The sequence below is a fragment of the Sorex araneus genome, chromosome 1, assembly GCF_027595985.1.
Source record: "Sorex araneus isolate mSorAra2 chromosome 1, mSorAra2.pri, whole genome shotgun sequence".
Lineage (NCBI taxonomy): Eukaryota > Metazoa > Chordata > Mammalia > Eulipotyphla > Soricidae > Sorex > Sorex araneus.
The window spans coordinates 198,671,049-198,694,080 of record NC_073302.1 but is presented as its reverse complement, the minus strand read 5'-3'; the positions used below and the strand labels follow the sequence as shown (position 1 = coordinate 198,694,080).

Below are 23,032 nucleotides of genomic sequence, written 5' to 3'. Positions count from 1 at the left end.
CCCTCTCCCCAGGGCACACTTCGACGACACGGCCACCTACTCCGCAGTGGCCACCAACGGGCATGGACAGGTGTCGACCCAGGCAGCCGTGGTGGTGAGACGTGAGTGTCAGGCGCCCTTGGGGCCCAGGTCGGAGGGCGTGTCCTCGGGTGGTCAGGGGGATGTGTGACTTTTGGGTCAGGGTGATGTGTGGCCTCAGGTCAGGCATGATGTGTGACCCTGGGGTCAGGGTGATGTGTGACCTCAGGTCAAGGGTAATGTGTGACCTCAGGTCAGGGGTAATGTGTGACCTTGGGATGAGGGGTGATGTGTGATCTCAGGTCAGGGGTGATGGTGATGGTTGACCTCAGGTCAGGGGTAAAGTGTGACCTCAGGTCAGGGGTTTTGGGTGACCTTAGGTCAGGGGTGATGGTGACTCCAGGTCAGGAGAGATGGGTGACCTCAGGTCAGGGGTAATGTGTGACCTCAGGTCAGGGGTGTTGGGTGACCTCAGGTCAGGGGTGATGGTTGATCCCAGGTCAGGGGTGATGGTGACCCCAGGTCAGGAGAGATGGGTGACCTCAGGTCAGGGGTAATATGTGACCTCAGGTCAGGGGTGATGTGTGACCTTGGGATGAGGGGTGATGTGTGATCTAGGGGTCAGGTGATGTGTGACCCCAGGTCAGGGTTTGTGTATCACCATGGGGTTAGAGGTGAGTGTGTGACCTTAGGAGGGGTGGGTGTGGACTGACTGTGCTCCCCCTCTCCCTCCTCACAGGCTTCCATGGGGACGAGGACCCGCTGCGTTCTGTGGGCCTCCCCATTGGCCGTGAGTGTCCCCTCTCCAGCGACCCCAAGGCCTCCCAGGTAGGGGCGTGGGGGGGCCGTGGCTGTGCCCGAGACCCTCAGCCTGACTCCCTCCACAGTGCCCCTGTCGTCTGTGGTCCCACACACCCACTTTGACATCCAGTTCTTGGAGAAGTTCGGGGTCACCTTCAGAACGGAGGGGGAGACCCTCACCCTCAAGTGTACGCTGCTGGTGACGCCTGACCTGAAGCGGGTGCGGCCGCGGGCCGAGTGGTACCGGGATGGTGAGTGTCTGCCGGGCCTGGGTCCGGGTGGGGTGGGGCACCACTCGGGGCGGGCAGTGGAAACGAGGGTCGGGAGGGACCCGCCTCCCGGAGGCGCCGTGCCGGCGTGGCCTGGTCAGCCTCTTCTCCCCGCAGACGTCCTTCTCCAGGAGTCCAGGTGGACCAAGATGTTCTTCGGGGAGGGCCAGGCCTCGCTGTCCTTCGGGCAGCTGCACAAGGACGACGAGGGCCTGTACACACTGCGCATCATGTCCCGGGGCGGCGTCACTGACCACAGCGCCTTCCTGTTTGTCCGAGGTGTGGCCGGAGGGCCGGTGTGGGCGCCCCAGGGGAGTGGCCGGCAGGTCCCAGGTCCGAGGGAGCGTGGGTTGGGGAGACCCTGTGCAGGCACGTGACGGCGTGGCTGCTGACCTCATGTCTGTGTGCCACGAAACAGCACATGTGTGGCCACATGCCTACGAGATGTGCTGCCACGTGCCACAGGCCATATAACAACACATCACGTGTTGCAGGTGCCTGTGAAGCTGCATGTGACATGACCTCATATATCACACATCATATGCCTGCATGTATGACGTCATGTCCCATGTCCCGTGACTACAGGTCTGTGAGCGTGCTTATGCGCATGACGACAGCAGGGGGCGTTACGGGGTGAGGCGGTGTAGTTCCGCCTTGGCTGGGACATGGAGAGCCGCAGACTGAGTCACAGCCTGCAGCCCTCTGTCTCCTCGCCCCGTCCTGGCTGACGTGGGGTGTGTGTGAACAGGCCCCACCACGAGGCCCGGCGGCTGCAGGGTCTCAGGATACCCTCCTGGTCCCCAGACGCTGACCCGCTGGTGACAGGCGCCCCGGGCGCACCCATGGACCTGCAGTGCCACGACGCCAACCAGGACTACGTCATCGTCTCCTGGAAGCCGCCCAACACCACCAACGAGAGCCCCGTGCTCGGCTACTTCGTAGACCGGTGGGTCCCTGTCGGGCCCGAGGACAGGCCCCGTGCTCACTGCCTCAGCCAGTGCTCCAGGGGTCCCCGGTGGCACCGTCTCCACCCACGGGACCCTGCACGCCGTCTCCACCACTGCGCACGCCCTCCCTCTCTTCCTCTCCCTCCCTCTCTCCCTCCCTCTCTCCCTTCCTCTTTCGTTCTCTCTTCCTCCCTTTCTCTCTCCCTCTCTCTTTTTCTCCCTCTCTCTTCTTCCCTCTCCCTCTCTCTCCCCCTCTCTGTCTTTCTCTTTGTCACTGTGTCTCTCTGTTCATTGCTCTGTCTCTGTCTCTGTCTCTACTCATTGTTAAATCCCAGCTCTCTCTTTCCCTCTCTCTCTGTCTCTCTCTCTCTCTCTGCCTCTCTCTGTTGCAGTGTCCCTCTTCTCTCTCTCCCCTGCCCCTCTCTGTATTTTAAAGAATTAACTATTTGGTTCCCTGTACACAGCCTGCACAATCACAGGCCTTGCACACACACACACACACACACACACACACACACGTGCGTGTGCGTGTTGTCTGTGCTGTGTGACGTCTATGCCAGGCACACACGTAGTGTTCCCTGCTGCTTTCCTGCTGCTCCTTAGTCTACACTCTTTGACAACCTGACGGCCACGGGTGTGGACACGGCGGCCGCATTCTGGTGGGTTCTGTGTGCTGGCAGGTGCGAGGTGGGCACGGACACGTGGGTGCAGTGCAACGACACGCCCGTCAAGGTGTGCCGATACCCGGTGACGGGGCTCTGTGAGGGCCGCTCCTACACCTTCCGAGTGCGGGCCGTCAACAGCGCTGGCACCAGCAGGCCTTCCCGCGTCTCCGACGCCGTGGCCGCCCTGGACCCCGCCGAGCTCCGGAGGCTGCAAGGTCAGGGGCTGCGGGCGGGCTGGGGGTCCTGTTCCAGCTAAGCAGGCGCCCGAGACCCTCGAGGGCCGAGTTTCCACGCTGCCCCCTCAGGGCCTGGAAAGACCCTTTGACAGACGCGCTGGCCTGTGGGCATGGCTGCTGCTCCTGTCCCGGGGGAGGGGTGGGCCTGGACGGAGTCCCTCCAGGGGGGCCGGAATCAAGGGTGTCGGGAGTCCATCCCCCGTGTCCCAAGTGGGTGGACTCCAGAGGGGCGGCAGGGAGCCTGGAGGGCTGTGTCTGGGCCCTTCCGGAACCTCCGCCCTGCTGGCAGGCTCTGCTCTAGCCTCTCCCCTGCCCTCTTCCCGCAGCCGTCCGCCTTGATGGGGACAAGGAGATTGTGATCTGCCAGGAGGACCTGGAAGGTGAGAGCCGGAGGCCCCACAGACCCCCACTGCTCATGGTCAGCCCCCCCACCCGCCCTCCCTGCGGTCACACCCCCGCCCTGCTGAGGTTTCTCCAGAGGGCAGACTCTGCTCGGGGCCACGGCAGGGCCCCAAGGGAAGCCATGACTCGCTCTCACACTCAGATTCTGCGGGTGGGACAAGGCCGTCCGAGGGTCCCAGGCTCTCCTTGGCCCTTGGGTCCAGGTGGTTCTCTCACCTCCTGCTGGCCTAGGGAGGGACTTCCTGTGCCACACTTCCTGGGAAGCCCGACCCTCGTGCTGGAGAACCAAAGGCAGGATTAGGTTCGGGTTGTCTGCATGTCCAGTCAGCTGTGAGCAGGGGTGTGTGCACACGTGAGAGGAGTGTGTACACACCATGTGTGTGGGGGTGTCTGTAGCTGTGAGCAGGGGTGTGTGTATCCGTGAGCGGGTGTGTGTGCACATGTGAGTGGGAGTGTGTGCAGCCTTGAGCAGGGGTGTGTGCACATGTGAGTGGGAGTGTGTGCAGCTGTGAGCAGGGGTGTGTGCACATGTGAGTGGGAGTGTGTGCAGCCTTGAGCAGGGGTGTGTGCACATGTGAGTGGGAGTGTGTGCAGCCTTGAGCAGGGGTGTGTGCACATGTGAGTGGGAGTGTGTGCAGCCTTGAGCAGGGGTGTGTGCACATGTGAGTGGGAGTGTGTGCAGCTGTGAGCAGGGGTGTGTGCACATGTGAGTGGGAGTGTGTGCAGCCTTGAGCAGGGGTGTGTGCACATGTGAGTGGGAGTGTGTGCAGCCTTGAGCAGGGGTGTGTGCACATGTGAGTGGGAGTGTGTGCAGCCTTGAGCAGGGGTGTGTGCACAAGTGAGCAGGCGTGGAGCTCGTGTGGTCAGTGACTGTCTGTGTGCAGGTACAGGCAGGGAAACTGGCCTGGCCAGAGCTCCGGGTGACAGGCCTGGGGACAGGCTGGGCCCCTGGAGAGTGGCCGGCCTGGGGAGAGGGTCGGGTGCCCCTCTGCAGTGTGGGCTGGGTGGTTTCCGGCCTCGGCTCTGCAGGAGACTTGTACCCTTTCCCGGCCCTTCTCGACCTTCCGCAGGCCCCTCCCCTCTGCTAACTGCGGGGCCTCAGGGCTGCCGTCTCTCCCACGCTGTCGCCGCGCCGTGCTGGAACTCCTCCGCTGTCCTTCTGTCTGTCTGTCTGGTTCCCTCGGGTGTCTGTGGCCCCGCTGCTGCTGGGGCCCGGGGCCTTTTCCAGAGCTGCCCCGGCTCCTGCGTGCGTGCCGGCCGCCGTGGCTGGGCTTGGACACTCACCCTGCCCTGATTATGCTCCCACGTGGCTCCTGAATTCCTCAGATACGCAGAGTCCCTGGCCAGCAACTGGACATAGCGTTAGGCTCAGCCGTGTCCGGGGACATTGGGACACTCTTAATCATGTGCTAATCTAAGTGGGAGCCACAGCGTTGTGCACGGCAGCCGGCGGGAGGCCTGTGTGGCTCCTCCTGGCCGGCCTCAGCACACACGTGCCGAGAGCAGCACCAAGCACCTCCCCGTCCGCAGTCTCCCACCAGCACGGAGCCCCCCACGGAATGTGGCGCAGGCGGGGGTGGCTGAGCATAGCAGGTCCCGCAGGAGCACACGCACACACACACTCACACACACCACACACACGCGCGCACACACACACACACACTTGCACATGCATACGCACACCCACACACACACGCACACGTGCACATACATGCACCCACACCCATGCATGCACGCACACACAAGACACACATGCACACACACACCACATGCATATACACACGTGCACACACACGCACACACCACACGCACATACATGCACACAGTATGCACACACACACCTGAGCTGAGTATGCCTGGGAACTGCGGTCATACCCAGTGTGGCTGGTCTGGGGAGGTGGCCTTGGTGCTCCTTGGCAACTCACTGAGTCACTCCTACAGGTGATGTCCAGCTCCCGGGCCCCCCCACTGATGTGCATGCGTCAGAGATCAGCAGGAACTACGTGGTGCTCAGCTGGGAGCCGCCCACGCCCCGCGGCAGGGCCCCCCTGATGTACTTCATTGAGAAGGTACCCGAGCTGTGCTCCCCACTACACTCACTCTACCTCAGTGGCCGCAGAAGAGGGCCCTGCCCTGAGCCCCAGGGTCCAACTCATGTTGACGGGCTGGCCAGGGAGCCAGCTGGAGCCCAGCCATGACCTGGCCCCGGGGAGGTTATCCCCCGGCAGGCCGTTGCCTTCCTGTCCCCAGCCAGTGTGAGGGTTCCTGCCCGCGCCCTGGGCAGAGTCCCCAAGCCTCTGCCGTCCAGCAGCTTTCAGAGCTGTGTGGCTGCTGCTGCAGACGGCTCACACCCCCAGGTGAGCCAGGGGGGGCCTCCAGGCCAGACCCCTTCATCCTGCAGACACGTGGGGGCTAGCCCTCACGACTCAGCATGCACACACACACACACACAGTTACACATATTTGTATGCATAGACACACATGCGTAGGCACAAACTTATATACATAGACACACATGTATAGACAGAAACTCACATACAAAGAATCGGGCACACCCAGACACATATGTACACGTAGTCTCACACAGGCACGCAGTGGCACAGAGAGGAGAGGGGTAGCCCCACTGTGGGCAGTGCCTCGGGCTGCGTGTGCGCACACGTGAATGTCGGCCCCCTCTGGCCTGTCCTGCAGTCTGTGGTGGGCAGCGGGAGCTGGCAGCGAGTCAACGCGCAGATGGCCGTGCGCTCCCCCCGCTATGCCGTGTTTGACCTGGCCGAGGGGAAGCCCTACGTGTTCCGGGTTCTGTCCGCCAACAAGTACGGCCTGAGCGACCCGTCAGAGATCACGGCCCCCATCCAGGTGCAGGATGCGATGGGTGAGTGCTCGGCCCGCCTGGCCCTCCCTGTGGCCTCGAGATGTCCTTGACATTTCTCCAAAGCGCATCATCTTTCTGTGAAGTTAGGAAACAGATTAGAAATAGCTGAAAGGCCCGTGACGTTGACTAAACTCCGTCCTGAATCGGGCTCTGTGCTTCCTCTTGGAATCAGCGAACTGGGAACGGCAGGACAAGCACTGTAGCCCTATCGGCGGGACCCTGCCCCATGGCCTTATTGGCAGGACCCTGCCTCGTGGCTGTAATGGCAGGGCCCGGCCCTGTGGCCGTGGCATCTGTGCAGGTCACTCCCTGTCCTGGTGCCTGATTGACTCTGTGAGGCTGACAGGCCTCCGTCCTGGCTTGTCTCTTGCCTACGCCCCACCCCCGAGGCGGGTGGCCTTCCCGTGGGGCTGGGCTGGGCCCACCTCCAGCTGCCATGTCCCCCCGGCAGCGGTTCCTTCGGCACCTGGCCGGGTGCTGGCCTCGAGGAACACCAAGACGTCGGTGGTGGTGCAGTGGGACCGGCCGCGGCAGGAGGAGGAGCTGCTGGGCTACTACGTGGAGAGCTGTGTGGCGGGCAGCAACCGCTGGGAGCCCTGCAATCACAAGCCCATCGGCTACAACAGGTGCCTGCCCACCCCGCTTCCTCCTGCTTCCTGGCTGGGCACCCACTCTGTGGGCATCCCCGCAGCCCTGCCCGAACAGAGTGGGAGAGGGCATGGGGGCCTTGGGAAGGCCCAGCACGGAGCCTGTGCGGGTGGGTGGGCAGCACAGGTGGGCCTGTGACAGCAGCCACATGAGTGAGCCCTGGGCCTGCCAAGGCCCAGGCGGAAACCAGGCTTTGCAGGAAGCAGGCCTGGCCCAACCCCCCGCAGTGAGAGAGCGGGCACACACCCTCGGGGGACGAACTGTGACGCACAGCGAGCGTGGAGGGGCCGTGTCCTGCACCCCAGTCTGCGTCTATCTCGCTGGGAATGACCCAGTTTTGTGCAGTGGGCCTGGCCTGGGTGCAGCGGAGGGAACAGGTGGCCCCTGCGGCCGGCAGGACTGAGCCGGCTCGCTGCCCACAGGTTCGTGGTGCATGGCCTGACCAGCGGGGAGCAGTACAGCTTCCGAGTGAAGGCCGTGAACGCGGTGGGCGCCAGCGAGAACTCCCAGGAGTCTGATGTCATCAAGGTGCAGGCTGCCCTCAGTGAGTAACGTCACCGCCCCCACGAGTGACGGCAGCCCCGCCCCTCAGCTAGTGGGGCCAGCCCCGCCCCCAGTGACGTCATTCCCGCCCCACCCTCAGCGATTGACGTCAGCCCCACCCAGTGACATCAGCCCCATGCCTCGATGACATCATTCTCTCCCCGCCCCCAGCGAGTGTCGCCAGCCAGTCCCCTTTGCTGGCTCTGCCCTGTGGCCTTAGGCCCGGATGCTACTCCCCCAGTTAATCTGAGTTTCCTGACTGTTGGGGCCGTGAGGTCCTCTCCCTGACCCCGGAGGGGGGTTACTGGGGCTCAGATAAGGCTCCTTCTGGAAGCTTCCCTGGAAGCAGCATTCATGGAAGGAAACACTGGGCCTCGGAGAGCCTCACGCTCTCACATGGCTCTTGAGAGGGAGGGGCAAAGCGGGCTGGATGGTGGGGCCAGGCCAGGACCTGGGACTGCGGCTGCCTGGTGACCAGGCCCCGGCGCTGAGCACAGGTCACCACGGGTCCCTGCAGCCGTCCCGTCTCCGCCCTATGGCATCACGCTGCTGAACTGTGACGGTCACTCCATGACGCTGGGCTGGAAGGTGCCCAGGTTCAGCGGAGGGGCGGCCATCCTGGGCTACTACCTGGACGCCCGCGAGGCTGGACACGCCCGCTGGCACGAGGTCAACTCGTCACCCGTCAAAGAGCGGCTCTTCACGGTGGGTGGCATCTCCCCACCGCCTCTGGGCTGGCGATTGCCATGAGTGGGCAGGAGCCTCTCGCCCGCCCTGGGCTCCGCGTGCCTCAGCTTCCCTGCCTGTCCCGTGTGGGGAGAGAGAGAGGGGTGGAGGTGCCACCTTAACTCACCTCGTGCCTGTGTCCACCTGGGCAGGTGGAGAATTTGATGGAAGGCTCTGCATACGAGTTCAAGATCGCTGCCAGCAACCTGGCGGGCATCGGGCAGCCGTCGGAGCCCAGCGAGCTCTTCCTGTGTGAGGCCTGGACAGCACCCGAGCCTGGTGAGTGAACGGGCAGGGAGACCCGCCCACGGGTGTCCTTGCACCAGGGATGGTTGCGCTGCACTGGGAGGGAGTCCCCAACGCCGCTGGGGTCTGCTGTGTCCACACCGCACAGATGGTGGTGATGCTGGCGCTGACTGCCACGGCCCGGGTGCTGGCAGCGGCTCTGCCCACAGCTGCTGAGGCGCACAGTGTGCAGGACCCTGGCCCGTGTCAGACTCAGGCCTCGCGGGAGGGTCCACTCTGTCTGTGATGTCTGGGCATGCGCCAAGAGGCCTGAGGGCGAGGGTCTCGGGGCATGGCCTGTCTGCTACCCAGTGGGTCAGCCGGGGTCATCAGGACCGCGTGCAGAGGGTGGTGGCTTCAGAGCTGGCAAAACAGAAACAGCAAACTGCAGAGCGTAAGAGCCCAGCTCTGTGGCACTGGGGACGGGACCCAGGCCTGGCGGAAGGTGGCCTCTTCCTCAGAGCACAGCCCGACTCAGGACCTTCCTGAGCAGGAGACACAGGCCCAGCTGGGCACATGAGGGTCTCCCAGGACCTGGGGCTAATGGGCGGGCGCTGTGCTGTGGCCACCCTGGCCTGCATCGCCACCTCCTGACTGGACGAGCTCTGACACCTGCCTCTTGGGGCTAGTGCCTGTGCCTCAGGCCCTCACACAGCCGCATGTCCAGGCTTACCCTGGACAGTGCCTGTGGTTTGTCCCCAAGCTGGCCCTGCTGGCCTCTCCGCTTGCTGTATTGCCCCCCAAGTGGAGTGGGGGACTAGAGGGCTCAGCTCTCTCTGGAGGGGCCACTCGGGTGGGCCTGAAACATGCCGTCCACCTCCTCACACCGAGTGTCTGAGTCCCCCAGGCTGGGAATGCTCAGAGTCCTGAGAGTGACCACATAACCTTGACCCTAGCCCACACTCATGTCCTTGGGGTGCGGGCATGACCCTGAGTTTTGTTTCCCAGGTCCTGCCTTTGACCTGACCTTCTGTGAGGTCAGGGACAACTCCCTGGTCCTGCTCTGGAAGGCGCCCGTGTACGCCGGCAGCAGCCCCATCTCTGGCTATTTCGTGGACTTCAAGGAGGAGGCGGCTGGGGAGTGGTTGACTGCGAATGAGAAGCCGACTGCCAATCGTTATCTGAAGGTGGGCTGTCTTCGCCCTCCTGCCCTGTGCAGACCAGAGCCCAGTTTTAGGGTTCCAGACGAGAGCCACTTTCAGGGAGCATCTCAGGCCCACATGTGACAGGGGTCTGAGGGCCCTCACAGAGAGATCTCAGGCTTTACCTGACAGAGATCTCAGATCCTCACCTGACACATCTCAGGGTCTCACCTGACAGAGATCCCAGGGCCCTCACAGAGATTTCAGACCACAGCTGACAGAGATCTCAGGGCCCTCATCTGAGAGAGAGAGAGATCTCAGAACCTTACCTGACAGATCTCAGGGCCCTCACCTGACAGAGATCTCAGGGCTCTTACCTCACAGAGAACACAGGGTCCTCAGAGAGAGAGAGGGAGAGAGAGAGAGAGATCTTAGACTACAGCTTAGATATCAGGGCCTCCACGTGACAGATCTTAGGACCCTCACCTGACAGAGATCTCAGGCCACACCTGACAGATATCAGCGCCCTCACAGAGATCTCAGGGCCCTTACCTGAGAGAGTTTGCAGAGCAGTGGTACCAAGTTTCTGCAGGAACAGGCCTGGAGGAAGTGACAGGGCCTGTCTGGGGTCTGGGGTAGAGTGCGCGGTGCAGCTCACCCTTCCTAGCTGAGCGATTCCCCATGGGGTGGGCTTTGTTCTTTCTCTCCAGCTTGTGTTTCCTGAATTCATGTGACGGCTCAGGGAATCGCTCCCACATGCCCAGCACACACAGGCACCCACAACACACGGGTACAAACACAAGTCATATGTACACATCACTCATGTGAACAAGCATATGTGCACATGTGTATGTGTTCATATGGCATGTGCACATAGCCACTCACGACACAGGTGCCGTGCACAAATGAGGGCGAGGCTGGGATACCTCTAAGTCACTCTCCCTCCTGCTTTGGGGCCACACCTGGCAGTTTGGCCTCTTCCTGGCTCTGTGCTTGGGGGCCACTCCCAGCTCTGTGCTCCCAGTGGGGCTCTGCAGCCCTGCACAGTACCGGGGTTGGACTCGGGCCTCCTGCGTGCGTAGCCTGCACCTCAGCTGTTGCGTGCCAGCTCCTCCTCTGCTGCTCTCGTGACCGCCGCTCAGAGCCCAGGGTTCTGGGAGGATGCGGGTGTGCCTTGCAAGTAGCACTAACTACCTTCCCTGCCCCACGCACAGCCGCTCACACGCGGGTCTCCTCTGTCTTTCAGGCCTGCGACCTCCTCCAGGGCAAGACCTACGTCTTCCGGGTGCGGGCCGTGAACGCCAGTGGGGAGGGGAAGCCGTCGGACCCCTCGGAGCCGGTGCTGGTGGAGGCCAGGCCAGGTGGGCTGCACGGAGCTGCGTGTCCGGGGCTTCCGAGGGCAGGCAGCCGCGCACTCCACAGCTCCTCGTACCTACGTGGCTCAGCTTCTGCCTTCCCCGCAGGCACCAAGGAGGTCACTGCGGGCGTGGACGAGGAGGGCAACATCTACCTGGCCTTTGAATGCCCAGAGATAACCGACGCCTCTCAGTTTACCTGGTGCAAGTCCTACGAGGAGCTCCCTGATGACCCCCGCTTCCGGGTGGAGACCCTGGGAGACCAGTAAGTCCCCGGGGTGGGCACGGCCACCCGAGAGCGCGTCCTCGCCCACCCACACAACCTTCCGCCTGTTGCTGCCTTTCAGCTCCAAGCTGTACCTCCAGACTCCAGACAAAGCGGACCTGGGCACCTACTCGGTGTCCGTGAGCGACACGGACGGCGTGTCGTCTAGCTTCGTCCTGGATGAGGCGGGTAGGTGGGCGCCAGGCTCAGCGCCAGGGCTCTGGGGTTCGAGCAGAGCTGGGGCGGGGCTGGGAGAGGCTCGGACCGGCCTGAGCACAGACGCTCACCACAGGGAGCTCACGGCCCAGCCCCGTGCATCTCTGAGCCTGCTGGGACAGAACCTGGCGCAGCACGGACAGAGGGACAGCCACTCCTTCCTGCCGGAGACAGAGATAGAGAAATACGGAGACTGAGGGAGACAGAGACAGTGATGGAGAGACGGAGAGACAGCGACTGGGACACAAAGGGCGAGTGGGAGGGAGAGACAGAGACTGAGAGACAGAGGGCGAGTGGGAGAGACAGAGAGACTGAGAGACAGAGGGCGAGTGGGAGAGACAGACTGAGAGACAGGGTGAGTGGGAGAGACTGAGAGACAGGGCGAGCAGGAGAGACAGAGAGACTGAGAGACAGAGGGTGAGTGGGAGAGACAGAGAGACAGGGCGAGTGGGAGAGACAGAGAGACAGGGTGAGTGGAGAGACAGAGAGACAGGGTGAGTGGAGAGACAGAGAGACTGAGAGACAGGGCGAGTGGGAGAGACAGAGAGACAGGGTGAGTGGAGAGACAGAGAGACTGAGAGACAGGGCGAGTGGGAGAGACAGAGAGACAGGGTGAGTGGAGAGACAGAGAGACTGAGAGACAGGGCGAGCGGGGGAGCGGGAGAGCAGGTGCAGTCAGCGTGCAGCCCCGGAAGGTCCGAGGGGACGAGGTTCTGCAGAGCTGGTGCCCAGGACAAGCTGGTTTCTTCCAGGCTCCCGGGCAGGGGCCTCAGGCCTGAGTGGTCCCAGCCCCCGTCAGGGCCAGCCTGTGTTTATGCAGGAGCACTGCGAGAAGGAGCAGGCTGAGCCCCAGGGGCCTCCTGTCCAGGGGCCAACCGAGTCCCTCACTGACGTGCACAGCCCCTGGAGGTGGGGGCACCGAGGGCAAAGCCTGGGCAGCTCTCCTGGGGCCGGGCCGGGCGGCACATCTCTGTGGGGTTGCAAACCCTGGATGGCCACTCAGTTTTTCTTGGTTTCAGAGCTGGAACGTCTGATGGCCCTGAGCAACGAGATAAAGAATCCCAGTGAGTGAGGGGGCCCCGGGTGCCCAGCCGGGGAGGGAGACCCCCTGGGTGTGGGTGATGGGTGCTGGGGGGCCCCGGGTGCCCGGCGGGGGAGGGAGACCCCCTGGGCACAGACTCGGGGTGCAGGGGGCCCTAGGTAGGGGCCTGGAGTGAGGGGCTGTCTGTGTTTGGGGTCTCTCATGGGCTCCTTTGGGACGGGGACTAGCCTGTAAGGTCCCTCTGGGACAGCCATGAGGGAGGCTGACGGGTGCAGCTGCTGTCAGCAGGTGCCTGTCGGGGTCGGGAATCCCTCCCTGCTGAGGGCCTGGCTCTGCCCACCTGCCCTGTGGCAGCTCCCAGTAAACAGGCTGGACCCTGGTTCTCAGCACAGCTTCCCTCGGCCCCAGCACAGAGACGACCGTCTCCCCCTCCCCCAGGGATCTCAGTGTCCCTGACTCAGTCTCTCCTCCCCAGGGACCCCTCAGATCAGTTTCCCTGTGCCATCTGCTTCCCCTCAGGGACCTCCTGCTGTTGGGTCCCTGAGCCCCTCACTGTCCCCCCGGGCAATGCCCTGCGGTGGGTCCCCTGAGCCCTCACTGTCCCCGTCCCCGCAGCCATCCCCCTGAAGTCCGAGCTGGCCTATGAGCTCTTCGACCAGGGCCAGGTCCGCTTCTGGCTGCAGGCGGAGCACCTGTCCCCCGACTCCACCTTCCGCTTCGTCATCAATGACCGGGAGGTGTCGGACAGCCCGGTGAGCCCTGTGGGGGTTCTGGATTTGTCCTGGGGGGAAGGCACGTGGTCAGGTGGGTGTGAGACAGCAGATGCTGCTGCAGACTGGCTGCAGGGGAGGTCACCCCACGGGCAGGCAGCGATGGTGTCACACATGAGCACACGCATGTGCACATATAACACACATGCATGCAGATATGCACACATACAGATATGCACACATGCACATATACTACATGATGCACACATGTGCACACATGTACACACAACACACACATGCAGGCATGTACAAGTATTAAACATGTGCTTACATACACAACGCCTAGACATAAATAACATGAATGCAGAAACACAGGAACACATGTGTACATACATGTGCACATGTACACAAACAAGCATAGATATGAAGCTGGGCTTCCCTGAGGCCCTCCAGCTCAGGCGCCTGTTCTGGGTGGCACGGGGGTTTCTGCTGACCTTTGTCTCTGCCTGACTCTCAGAAGGCCCCTGGGGGACAGTCCTGAAGCCCCTTGGCCCTCGCCATTGAGGCTGCCACCTCGGGGACTCTGGCAGTGACCACAGAGCCTGTCTTGTGCACACTCTGCCCTTCCTGACCCGAGAGTTCTGTGGCTGGGGCTGCAGGTCTGTAGTGGACACGGTGTGTGGGTGGACACGGCGCCCAGTGTGCGGGTCTGTGGGTGGACACGGTGTGTGGGTGGACGCAGGGCTGGGGGCCGTGGGTCTGTGGGTGGACACGGGCCCTGGTGTGGTCTGAGGGTGGACGGGGCCTCTGTGCGGTGCTTCAAAGGGGACAGGGCAGCAGGGAGCCCAGAGTAGGGGCCTCTGGTAGTTCTGGGTCCTCCTTGGGCTAACGGTCAGGGAGGGGCCGGCCCTGCTGGGTGGAGGGTCCTGGCATAGGAGAACAAGGGGGACACGTGGGTGCCTGTGTCTCCTGCACATCAGGAAGGAGAACATGAGGGAGGGGTGGGGCCGCTCCTGCAGGTCCTGAGGCCAGGCCTGGCCCCTGGGGCCACACTTGTGAGCCTCCTCACCATAGCACTGGGCAGAGCCTGGTCACTGCTGGTCTGGGGGACGGCAGCGCTGTACCCTGGCCTGGCGGGGCTGCCCAGGGCAAGTACACGTCTGAGAACTGCAGCAGTGAGTGGACACGCGGTGTGCGTGGACACGGGGCTCCCACAGCTCAGCCCTGTCCTGAGGGCCCTGGGACAGTGCCCCACTGAAGGTGGATGGTCCAGCCTGCTCTGTATGGATCTGGTTAGCTGGAGTCAGCGGAGAGGGAGAGAGGGAAGGAGATGGAGAGGAGGAGAGGGAGGAGAGGAAGGGAGAGGGAGAGAGGGAGAGAGGAATGAGGGACAGAGGGAGAGAGGAATGAGGGTGAGTGGAAAGGGAGGGAGAGGAGAGGGAGAGAAGAGAGAGGGCGGGAGAGGGGATAGAGGGAGGGAGAAGGGAGAGATGGAGGGGGAAGGGAGAGAGGGAGGGAGAGGGGAGAGAGGGAGAGGGGAGAGAGGGAGAGGGGAGAGATGGAGGGAGAGGGGAGAGAGAGGGAGGGGAGAGAGGGAGGGAGGGGAGAGAGAGGAGAGAGGGAGGGAGAGGGAAGGAGAGAGGACGGGAGAGAGGGAGGAAGAGAGGGTGGGAGAGAGGGAGGGAGAGGGAAGAGAGGGAGGGAGAGGGAAGGAGAGAGGACGGGAGAGAGGGAGGAAGAGAGGGTGGGAGAGAGGGAGGGAGAGGGAAGAGAGGGAGGGAGAGGGAAGGAGAGAGGACGGGAGAGGGAGGAACAGAGGGTGGGAGAGAGGGAGGGAGAGGGGAGAGAGGGAGGGAGAGGGGAGAGAGGGAGGGAGAAGGGAGAGAGGGAGAGGGGAGAGAGGGAGGAAGGGAGAGAGAGAGGAAGGGAGGGAGAGAGGAAGGAGAGAGGGAGGGAGGGAGGGAGGGGAGAGAGGGAGGGCGAAAGAGAGGGAGGAAGAGAGGGTGGGAGAGAGGGTGGGAGGGGGGAGAGGGTGGGAGAAGGAAGAGAGGGAGAGGGGAGAGAGGGAGGGCGGGGGAGAGCCGTGCGTGTGCTAGGGCGGAGGTGTTTCCAGCGCCATGCTCTCCCCCTGGCCAGACCCACAGGATCAAGTGTGACAAGTCCACGGGTGTCATCGAGATGGTCATGGACCGCTTCACCATCGAGAACGAGGGCACCTACACGGTGCAGCTGCAGGACGGCAAGGCCAAGACGCAGTCCTCCCTGGTGCTCATCGGCGATGGTGAGTGCGGGCGGGGCGGCCAGCGGGGCAGAGGAGGGTCCCCGCCGCCCCCACCGCGGGCCGGGCTGGGTCCCTCCGGCTCACGCTCTCCCGTCTCCCAGCATTCAAGACGGTCCTGGCAGAGGCCGAGCAGCAGCGGAAGGAGTTCCTCAGGAAACAAGGTGGGCGGCGTCTCTCCTGGGCCTCAGGGTCTCCCCCCCCTCCCGTCTGGGCTGCCTCCTGCTCGGGCACCCACTGGTCTCCCGACACCCGGCACCCGCTTTCCTCGCCCCTACCCTGCCCCTACTCCCGTGTCTGGGACAAGGGGCAGCCCCAGCCTGGGGGGCTCTGAGGGCCTGAGCGCCCGCCCCTGGGCCAGGCTGTGCCCCTCGCCCCTCTTGGGGGGCCGCTTCCTCCTGCCTGCACCCCCCGACCCCACCCTCCCACCCCGTTCTGGGCTTGCTGCCTTTTGGTCTCAAGATAGGGCTGTCCTGGCTCATACGGGACATACTGGCTCAGGGCGGGGATGGCGAGGTCACCCAGAGAGTCAGGGACACGTGCCCCGTGAGTGCACTGGAGACCCCACAGCAAGCAGCGAGCCCTGCACAGGAGAGCGGGGGGCAGCGACTGTGGGCTGGGCCCCCTGAATCCAAGGCGAGGGACCTGGCCCACTCAGCCCGGGGCAGTGCTGGAGGCACAGTGCCCCCCGGCCCCCTGCAGAGGAGACCCATGACCAGGAGCCTGGTCTGGACGCAGACCCCAGAGGAGACGCGTGACCTGGGAGCTTTGCTTGCACGCAGACCCCAGGGTTTATCTAGGAATTACTTTCTGTGCTGCTAACTCTCGTGGCGCGAGGGTTTGGCTTTGTGAGCCGTGATCACCTCGTGAGTCTCCGTGGGCGCACCGCACCGTCCGTGGTGTCCCCCCTGACACCACCACCAGCCCAGGACGCGGAGGAGCTGCCTCTGCCGTGTGTCCTTCCTTCCAACCCGACACTCGCTGTCTGGAGGGGACAGACCACCCGGGTCCCAGCCGAGGATCGACCTCTCGCGCCTGAAAGGGGCCTGGGCAGTGGCTTTGGTTCTGCCCGAGGGGGCTTCCTGCGCTTGACCCCTGCGTCTGTCCCCCCAGGCCCCCATTTTGCTGAGTATCTGCGCTGGGAGGTCACTGCGGAGTGCGAGGTCCGCCTGTTCTGCAAGGTGAGCAGGGGGCGGCGGCGGGGGTCAGACCTGAGCACCCCCAGCCTCCTGGCAGAGACGCAGGACAGATGCAGGGGCCGGAGCCCAGCCGGGCCCGGGGAAACCAGGGCGTGTTCTCCGTGTGGTCACGGGGGTGGGGGGTGGAGTCGTCCCGTCCCCTCCTTCAATCTGGCATTCCTGTTGGCGCCGTTACCCGCACGCCCCCCATGCAGCGGTGGCAATGGGGAAGAGTGGGCGTGTAGCTCCCCAGCGCGGTGGTGGGTCTGCGCGTTTCCGAGGCTGGCACTGGCCCGCAGCTCCCGCTGGGCCTGAGGACACGGACAGTGCAGGCTTCTTTGGGCTGCACCGGGAGCTCCCGGTGTAGGGGGGACGAGAGGGTGCCCAGGCTGGACAAAGACGTCCCGCCCTGCAGGTCGCCAACACGAAGAGAGAGACCGTCTTCAAGTGGCTAAAGGATGACGTTCTGTACGAGGCGGGGAAGCAGCCCGACCTGGAGAAGGGGCTGTGTGAGCTGCTCATCCCCAAGGTAAGGGCAGGTGCTCCCCAAGGCGTGAAGCTTGCACGGGGACCTGAACCCAAGACCCCGCCCTGCACGGAGACTCGGGCCTCAGGGCCCGCCCCCCCGACCCAAGGACCACCCCGCCCGACCCGGCATCGGTGCTTTCTGTAGCTGTCGAAGAAGGACCATGGGGAGTACAAGGCGACCTTGAAGGATGACCGAGGTCAGGACGACACCAGCCTGGAGATTGCAGGAAAAGGTAAAGTGGCCCCTTCTCGCTCCTGCCGCAGTGGCCCGGGTCAGCGGGACAAGCTGCCGACCTGCGGCCTCTCCTGAAGAGACAAGGGCCCGAGTCGAGCTGGGCACCCGCCACATCACGGCTGTTCAGTGGTTTGCCAAAGCCTGCTGTGACGCTGCTGGCTACCAAATGTCACCTCAGTGCCTGTGTGGTCACTGCACCCACGAGGAAGCGTCTCTTTCGGCCACGCTGGGGTTTATGTTGGGGAAAACGTCCTTGCTCCTTGTTCTGGAGTGATTTAAAGCAGGTAGTCTGGAAGGGTTGATGACATGGGTAAGCCTTTCGAGGGTGAGTGCTGTCAGTGTCCTGGCTCGGTGTTCAGGGAAACACGTGCAGCCTGACCAGCAGCTGAGGTGGCACCTCGTCACTCACGCTTCCCTTCCCTTGCAGTGTATGATGACATGATCTTGGCAATGAGTAAAGTCTGTGGTGAGTACCTGCCTCAGCTCACCGTGTCCTTCCCGGGCTGGTTCTCTGGGGATCGAGTCTGTTCTGAGTTCCCTCACTTTTTTTTCCTTTCTGGTTTCTTTTCCTTTTCTTGCGGGGAGGGTGTGGGGGCGGGGCGGCACGGATGGCGTGCAGTTCTCACTCAGCATTGCCGGGCGATGCCTGCCCCTCCTGCTTTTAGTGGGACCCTCTGAGGAGGCCCAGGATCTCGGCTCAGACGCAGCCCAGCCCCCACAGCCTTCAGCCCTGTCTCAGTGAATGTGGGGGACTGTGCGCACTTGCTCTCTCAGTAGCAGAAGACCTTAACCGGGGCCCGGGGCCTTGCATCGAACCATGTATTCGCCCTGCCAGTCTCTGCCCTCTACCCTCGCCCCAGACCACCTTTGAGCGTTGAGCCAAGCGTAACCCTGGGTGGGGAATGAGTCTGGGCAGAGGCCACCTGTGTGCATGTGTGGGGACTTGGCACTGGCAATTCCCTTACCCAGTGCCAGGTCAGGCCTTGGAGGAGCTGGGTGCTGTGATCACGCTCAGCGTCCGACTCGACCCCCCAGCCCCTGTTTGTTTAGAACTGTGCTCCCAGCGGCTCTGAGGGCTGACATCTCCCTCTGCCAGACTTCAGGGTCCCGAGTTCAGGGACCTCCAGGGTTGGACCCTCAGAAGCATTTCTTTAGTGACCTTTAGGGCACATTCTCAACCCACCCCCAGGGAGGTGCCAGCATGCCCACCGACGGCCACGGTTGGGGGCACACTGGTCTCTCAGCTCCCCTTTCCTGCAGGAGCGTCGGCTTCCCCCCTGAAGTTCATCTGCACCCCGGAAGGAATCCGGCTTCAATGTGAGATGAAATACTTCACTGAAGAGATGCGGGTCAACTGGTATCACAAGTAAGTGTAAGAGTGCGACTGTGCCCACATGAAATACTCCTTTGCTTAGATGGCGTGCTCCCCATGCCAAGACGAGGTGCTCCCTGCACCCACACAGAAGTGCTCCCCAGGCCCAGGTGAGATGCTCCCTGCACCTTCACAAGAGTGCTCCCCAGGCCCAGGTGAGGTGCTCCCTGTGCCTGCACAGGAGTGCTCCCCTCGCCCAGAGGAGGTGCTCCCCATGCCCACACAGGAGGGCTCCCCAGGCCCATGTGAGATGCTCCCCACGCCCGCACAATAGTGCTCCCCAGGCGCAGAGGAGGTGCTCCCCACGCCCACACAGGAGGGCTCCCCAGGCCCCAGGTGAGGTGCTCCCCAGGCCCAAATGAGGTGCTCCCTGCACTCGCACAGGAGTGCACAGGAGTGCTCCCCAGGTGCAGAGGAGGTGCTCCCTGTGCCCACAGAGGAGTGCTCCCAGGCCCCAGTGGGAGCAGACCCTGCTCTGACAGCACCTTCGGTTTCCCCAGAGATGCCAAGATCGCGTCGGGCGAGCACATGCGCGTGGGCGGCAGTGAGCAGATGGCCTGGCTGCAGATCTGTGAGCCCACCGAGAAGGACAAGGGGAAGTACACCTTCGAGATCTCCGATGGCCAGGACGCGCACCAGCGCTCGCTCGACCTGTCGGGCCAGGGTGAGGCCCCTGCGGGCAGGAAGCAGTTGTCGGCCCTGGGTGACTTCTCTGCTGGCCAGGCGGGCTGACGGGGTGGGGGGGGGGGGGAGTCGGGCCTGCGCGGAGCCCACGCACAGAAACGTGAGAGCTGGGCTTTTGTGTCCACAGCTTTCGACGATGCCCTGGCGGAATTCCAGCAGCTCAAGTGAGTCCGTGGGGGCTGGGTGGGGGGCTGTCTGCGACAACAGCTCACCCGGGGCTGGGGGTGGGTGCAGAAGGAAGCGCTTTCCTAGGGCCGGCAGGGCAGCCCCCAGTGAGCAGCTGACGAGTGTCTGAGGCCAGAGTCACGGCAGCAGGCCGAGTAGAATCTTCAGCCTTGGGGCCACACCTGCTCCGTGTGGGCGTGGTTGCTCCTGAGGGCGCTGGGCTCTCCTCATGCCAGACTGGGCTTAGCCCAGAGCTGCGCCCGGCTCGGGGCCGGGCACAGGGAGCATGTCTGGTGTTCCCAGGAGACTCACCCCACACAGCATTTCAGGTCACAGCAAATTCAAAGGAAAGCCCCAGGTTCCCGCATACCCGCGCCTCACAGACCCCTGTTAGAATCTACTTACAGGGTTCCCGTCGCTGTGGCCCGGAACCCGTGACCCTGAGGGCTGCCCAGGTTACGCTGTGCCCTCATAGGGGGCCATAGACACCCCCCCCGCCCCCTCTTCCCAGCATCCTTGGTCGACCTCGTGCATCCTCCAGCTCCAGAAGCTGCCTTGTCTGCTTGTGTGCACCGGATCCCTTTCCAGAAGGTTCTGGAGCTGGGCTCCTCATGTGCCCTCCCCACCAGGATGTCACCGAGGGTCGCCTCTGGCATGTTTAGTGCCGTGTTCCCTCGTAGAGCGATTTTTAGGGACCTTTAAGTCTGGGCTCTGGACAGTTCCCAGGGACCGGCCCAGCCTGGACAGTGCATGTGTGCCTGTGGGATGGATGGCCCAGAAAGTGAGACAAATGGGAACCAGGATTTGCAGTGACGTAGGGGCCCATGGAGATGGTACAGGCACTAAGGCACCTGCCCGACACGCGGTCAGCGCGAGTTCCATCCTTGGCACCCCGAGGGCCCCCTGAGTACTGCCAGGTGTGGCATGGAGCCAAAACCCAACAATCAGTCACCTGCAGGCCGGGGTTCGGGGTCCTGCTGAGATGGGGGCCTCCACCCTGAGCCCTGGGGGGGGGGCTGAGCAGAGCTGGGGAGGCGGGCCATCGCCCCTGACGCTCCTCTCCCTCACCCCTAGGACAGCGGCCTTTGCAGAGAAGAGTAAGTACTGGCGGGCGGCTCAGGCCACCTGGCGCTGGCTGGGGAGGGGGCCTCTGGCTGTCGGTGTGAACCTTGTGGGGAAGCAGTAAGCTGTAGCCCGTTCACATGCCTTCCCGACTGCCCACACTGCTCCCGGCCGTGTGCCCTGGCCCCCTCCTCCATGCCAGGAGAGTGTGCTGGAGGGACACAGCCAGGTGTGGGGGGGGAGTGTCCCGAGCAGGGGGCTGAGAGCCCGGGACGGGGTGGGGCGTGCGTGGCTCAGCTGGAGGGCCTGGGACAGACAGACAGACGGGGGCGGGTAGAGCGGGGAGATGGGCTGAATTCTGGGGTCCTGGACGGCCCAGGCAGGGGGCCGCCTCCTGGGCACAGGGAGACACCAGCTCTGGAAGGCGGGGCTGCCCTCCTGGCCAGGCCTCGGGACAGGGTGCTGGCAGGGGTGTCCCCAGCCAGAAAGGCCCCGAGAGGTCCCGGCAATGTCCTGGGGCCTCTCTGAGCCCTCACACTCGCTCGAGTCTGGGCAGCTGCCGGCAGCCCACACGGCCCAGCTCAGCTGCCCCTTGCACAGACGGGGTCTCCTTCCCACCTGCCCCTGGCACCCTTCTGAGCTCTGTGCCCGCCCGGGAGAGTGGCCCCTCGTTCTCCCCAACACGGGGCTCAGTAGGTGGGGGCTCCTGGAGCCCCTGTGAGGGTTTTCTCACGGGTCCTCTGTCCTGCAGATCGTGGCAAAGTGATAGGAGGTCTGCCGGATGTGGTGACGATCATGGAGGGCAAGGTGGGCCGGCCCGGGCGGGGCGGGGGGCCGGGGAGGGGGGCCGGGCCAGGAGTGTCCTGACACGTCCCCTGTCCAGTGTTCTGGAGGGTCACTACCCTGTTTGATGTCATGGAGGGTCACATCCCCTTTCCAGGGCCCCAGAGGGTCAGTCCCCTGTTCAGGGTCCCAGAGGGTCAGTCCCATATCCCATGTCCTGGAGGGTTATGTCCCCTGTCCAGGGCCCCAGAGTGTCAGTCCCCTGTCCAGTGTCCCAGAGGGTCAGTCCCTTGTCCAGTGTCCGGGAAGGTCAGTCCCCTGTTCAGGGTCCTGGAGGGTCAGTCCCCTGTCCAGTGTCCCAGAGGGTCAGTCCTCTGTCCAGTGTCCCAGAGGGTCAGTCCCCTGTCCAGTGTCCTGGAGGGACATGTCACCTTGCAGTGCTTGCAGTGACCACTTTCCTAAGCCCCCACTGACCTGCTGGGGCCCCTGATGCCCACCTGTGGTGTCCTGGCGGCACTCAGGGCCCGTCTGGTCACCCGAGGGTCAGAGCTTGGCCCTCGTCTCACTGCCCAGGGGCCTACAGTCTGAGTGGGGTCTGTGACTCCATGTCCCCGTGTGGCTGGGGCTGTGTCTGACCCCACGTGGGGCCTGAGCTTCGAGGGGCCGTGTGCAGTGAGGTGTGTGCTGGGTGCAGGCTCATTCCCACCCCCGCCCCTGGCCGCAGACCCTGAACCTCACCTGCACGGTGTTCGGGGACCCGCCGCCCGACGTGGTGTGGGCCAAGAATGACAAGGACCTGGAGCTGAGCGAGCACTTCGCGGTGAAGGTGGAGCATAGCAAACTGGTGAGCCTGACCATCTCGGGCGTGACGGCCGACGACTCGGGCAAGTACACCATCAGCGTGCGCAACAAGCACGGCGGGGAGAAGATCGACGTCACGGTCAGCGTGTACCAGCAGGGCGACAAGCTGCCCGCCGCGGCCCCGCCCCAGCAGGCCAAGCCCCGGCTCATCCCCGCGGCCACAGCGGGGGCGGCCGAGTGAGGCCCAGCCACCGCCCCGTCCCCCCCATCCCGCCCACTGCTGGGCCGCAGCCGAATAAAAGGGTTGGGGGCGCCGCCTGGCCTCATGTCCACGCTGTGTGTGGGGGTCGGGAGCGTGGGGCGGGTTCGGGGAGGGGGGCTTGCGGCCCTCCAGGAGAAGAGGAACTGCTTCCGGGGCAGCCGCCACACCACAGCGGCTCTCCTTCCGGGAGCCTCTCCGGTGTGTCAGCTGTGGCTGCCTCCCTGCTGCCCTCCAGGTGTCGTCCGTCCCCCGCGCCCAGGTTATGGACAGCTCTGCCCGGCCTGGAGCACAGGGAGCGGCCGAGACACAGCAGTGGCCTCCCCAGCTCGGGTGCAGCTTTGCGGCCTGCGGTGCCCGTGTGCAGGGACAGGGAAGGCCACCGACGGCCGTGTCGTGTCCAGCAGGCCTGTCCCTGCCCTTCCGCGGGGGGGACACGAGGCCCCTGAATTAGGCCTGGACCTGTGCCCGCTAAGGCCCTGGTGGCCGGCTGCAGGGCTCCAGCCCGAGCCAACAGTGCCCGCCCAAGCGCCCTGGGGGATGCCAGGGGGCACAGAGACAAGGGGATCCCCGTAGGGGCACTCAGAGCTGGTGGCCAGCGG

The 23,032-nt window shown here is 63.9% G+C and overlaps 1 protein-coding gene across 1 annotated transcript in view; it reads left to right on the top strand.

Moving 5' to 3' along the window:
• The window catches only part of MYOM2 (myomesin 2), a 47,704-nt gene extending 25,218 nt beyond the window's left edge, over window positions 1-22,486 (top strand). Inside the window, exons 7-37 of the mRNA XM_055123643.1 lie at window positions 13-101; window positions 758-808; window positions 906-1,070; window positions 1,206-1,367; window positions 1,893-2,034; window positions 2,716-2,915; window positions 3,263-3,316; window positions 5,280-5,407; window positions 6,030-6,213; window positions 6,665-6,839; window positions 7,284-7,405; window positions 7,922-8,109; window positions 8,283-8,409; window positions 9,364-9,542; window positions 10,744-10,858; window positions 10,961-11,117; window positions 11,200-11,306; window positions 12,353-12,397; window positions 12,991-13,127; window positions 15,222-15,366; window positions 15,468-15,527; window positions 16,477-16,544; window positions 16,957-17,070; window positions 17,215-17,302; window positions 17,732-17,770; window positions 18,565-18,670; window positions 19,177-19,340; window positions 19,488-19,524; window positions 20,600-20,622; window positions 21,339-21,394; window positions 22,095-22,486. Coding sequence (XP_054979618.1) covers window positions 13-101; window positions 758-808; window positions 906-1,070; window positions 1,206-1,367; window positions 1,893-2,034; window positions 2,716-2,915; window positions 3,263-3,316; window positions 5,280-5,407; window positions 6,030-6,213; window positions 6,665-6,839; window positions 7,284-7,405; window positions 7,922-8,109; window positions 8,283-8,409; window positions 9,364-9,542; window positions 10,744-10,858; window positions 10,961-11,117; window positions 11,200-11,306; window positions 12,353-12,397; window positions 12,991-13,127; window positions 15,222-15,366; window positions 15,468-15,527; window positions 16,477-16,544; window positions 16,957-17,070; window positions 17,215-17,302; window positions 17,732-17,770; window positions 18,565-18,670; window positions 19,177-19,340; window positions 19,488-19,524; window positions 20,600-20,622; window positions 21,339-21,394; window positions 22,095-22,412 — 3,745 coding nt within the window. The 3' untranslated portion in view covers window positions 22,413-22,486. The remainder of the gene's footprint in view (window positions 1-12; window positions 102-757; window positions 809-905; window positions 1,071-1,205; window positions 1,368-1,892; window positions 2,035-2,715; window positions 2,916-3,262; window positions 3,317-5,279; window positions 5,408-6,029; window positions 6,214-6,664; window positions 6,840-7,283; window positions 7,406-7,921; window positions 8,110-8,282; window positions 8,410-9,363; window positions 9,543-10,743; window positions 10,859-10,960; window positions 11,118-11,199; window positions 11,307-12,352; window positions 12,398-12,990; window positions 13,128-15,221; window positions 15,367-15,467; window positions 15,528-16,476; window positions 16,545-16,956; window positions 17,071-17,214; window positions 17,303-17,731; window positions 17,771-18,564; window positions 18,671-19,176; window positions 19,341-19,487; window positions 19,525-20,599; window positions 20,623-21,338; window positions 21,395-22,094) is intronic.
• Window positions 22,487-23,032: the final 546 nt, after the last annotated feature.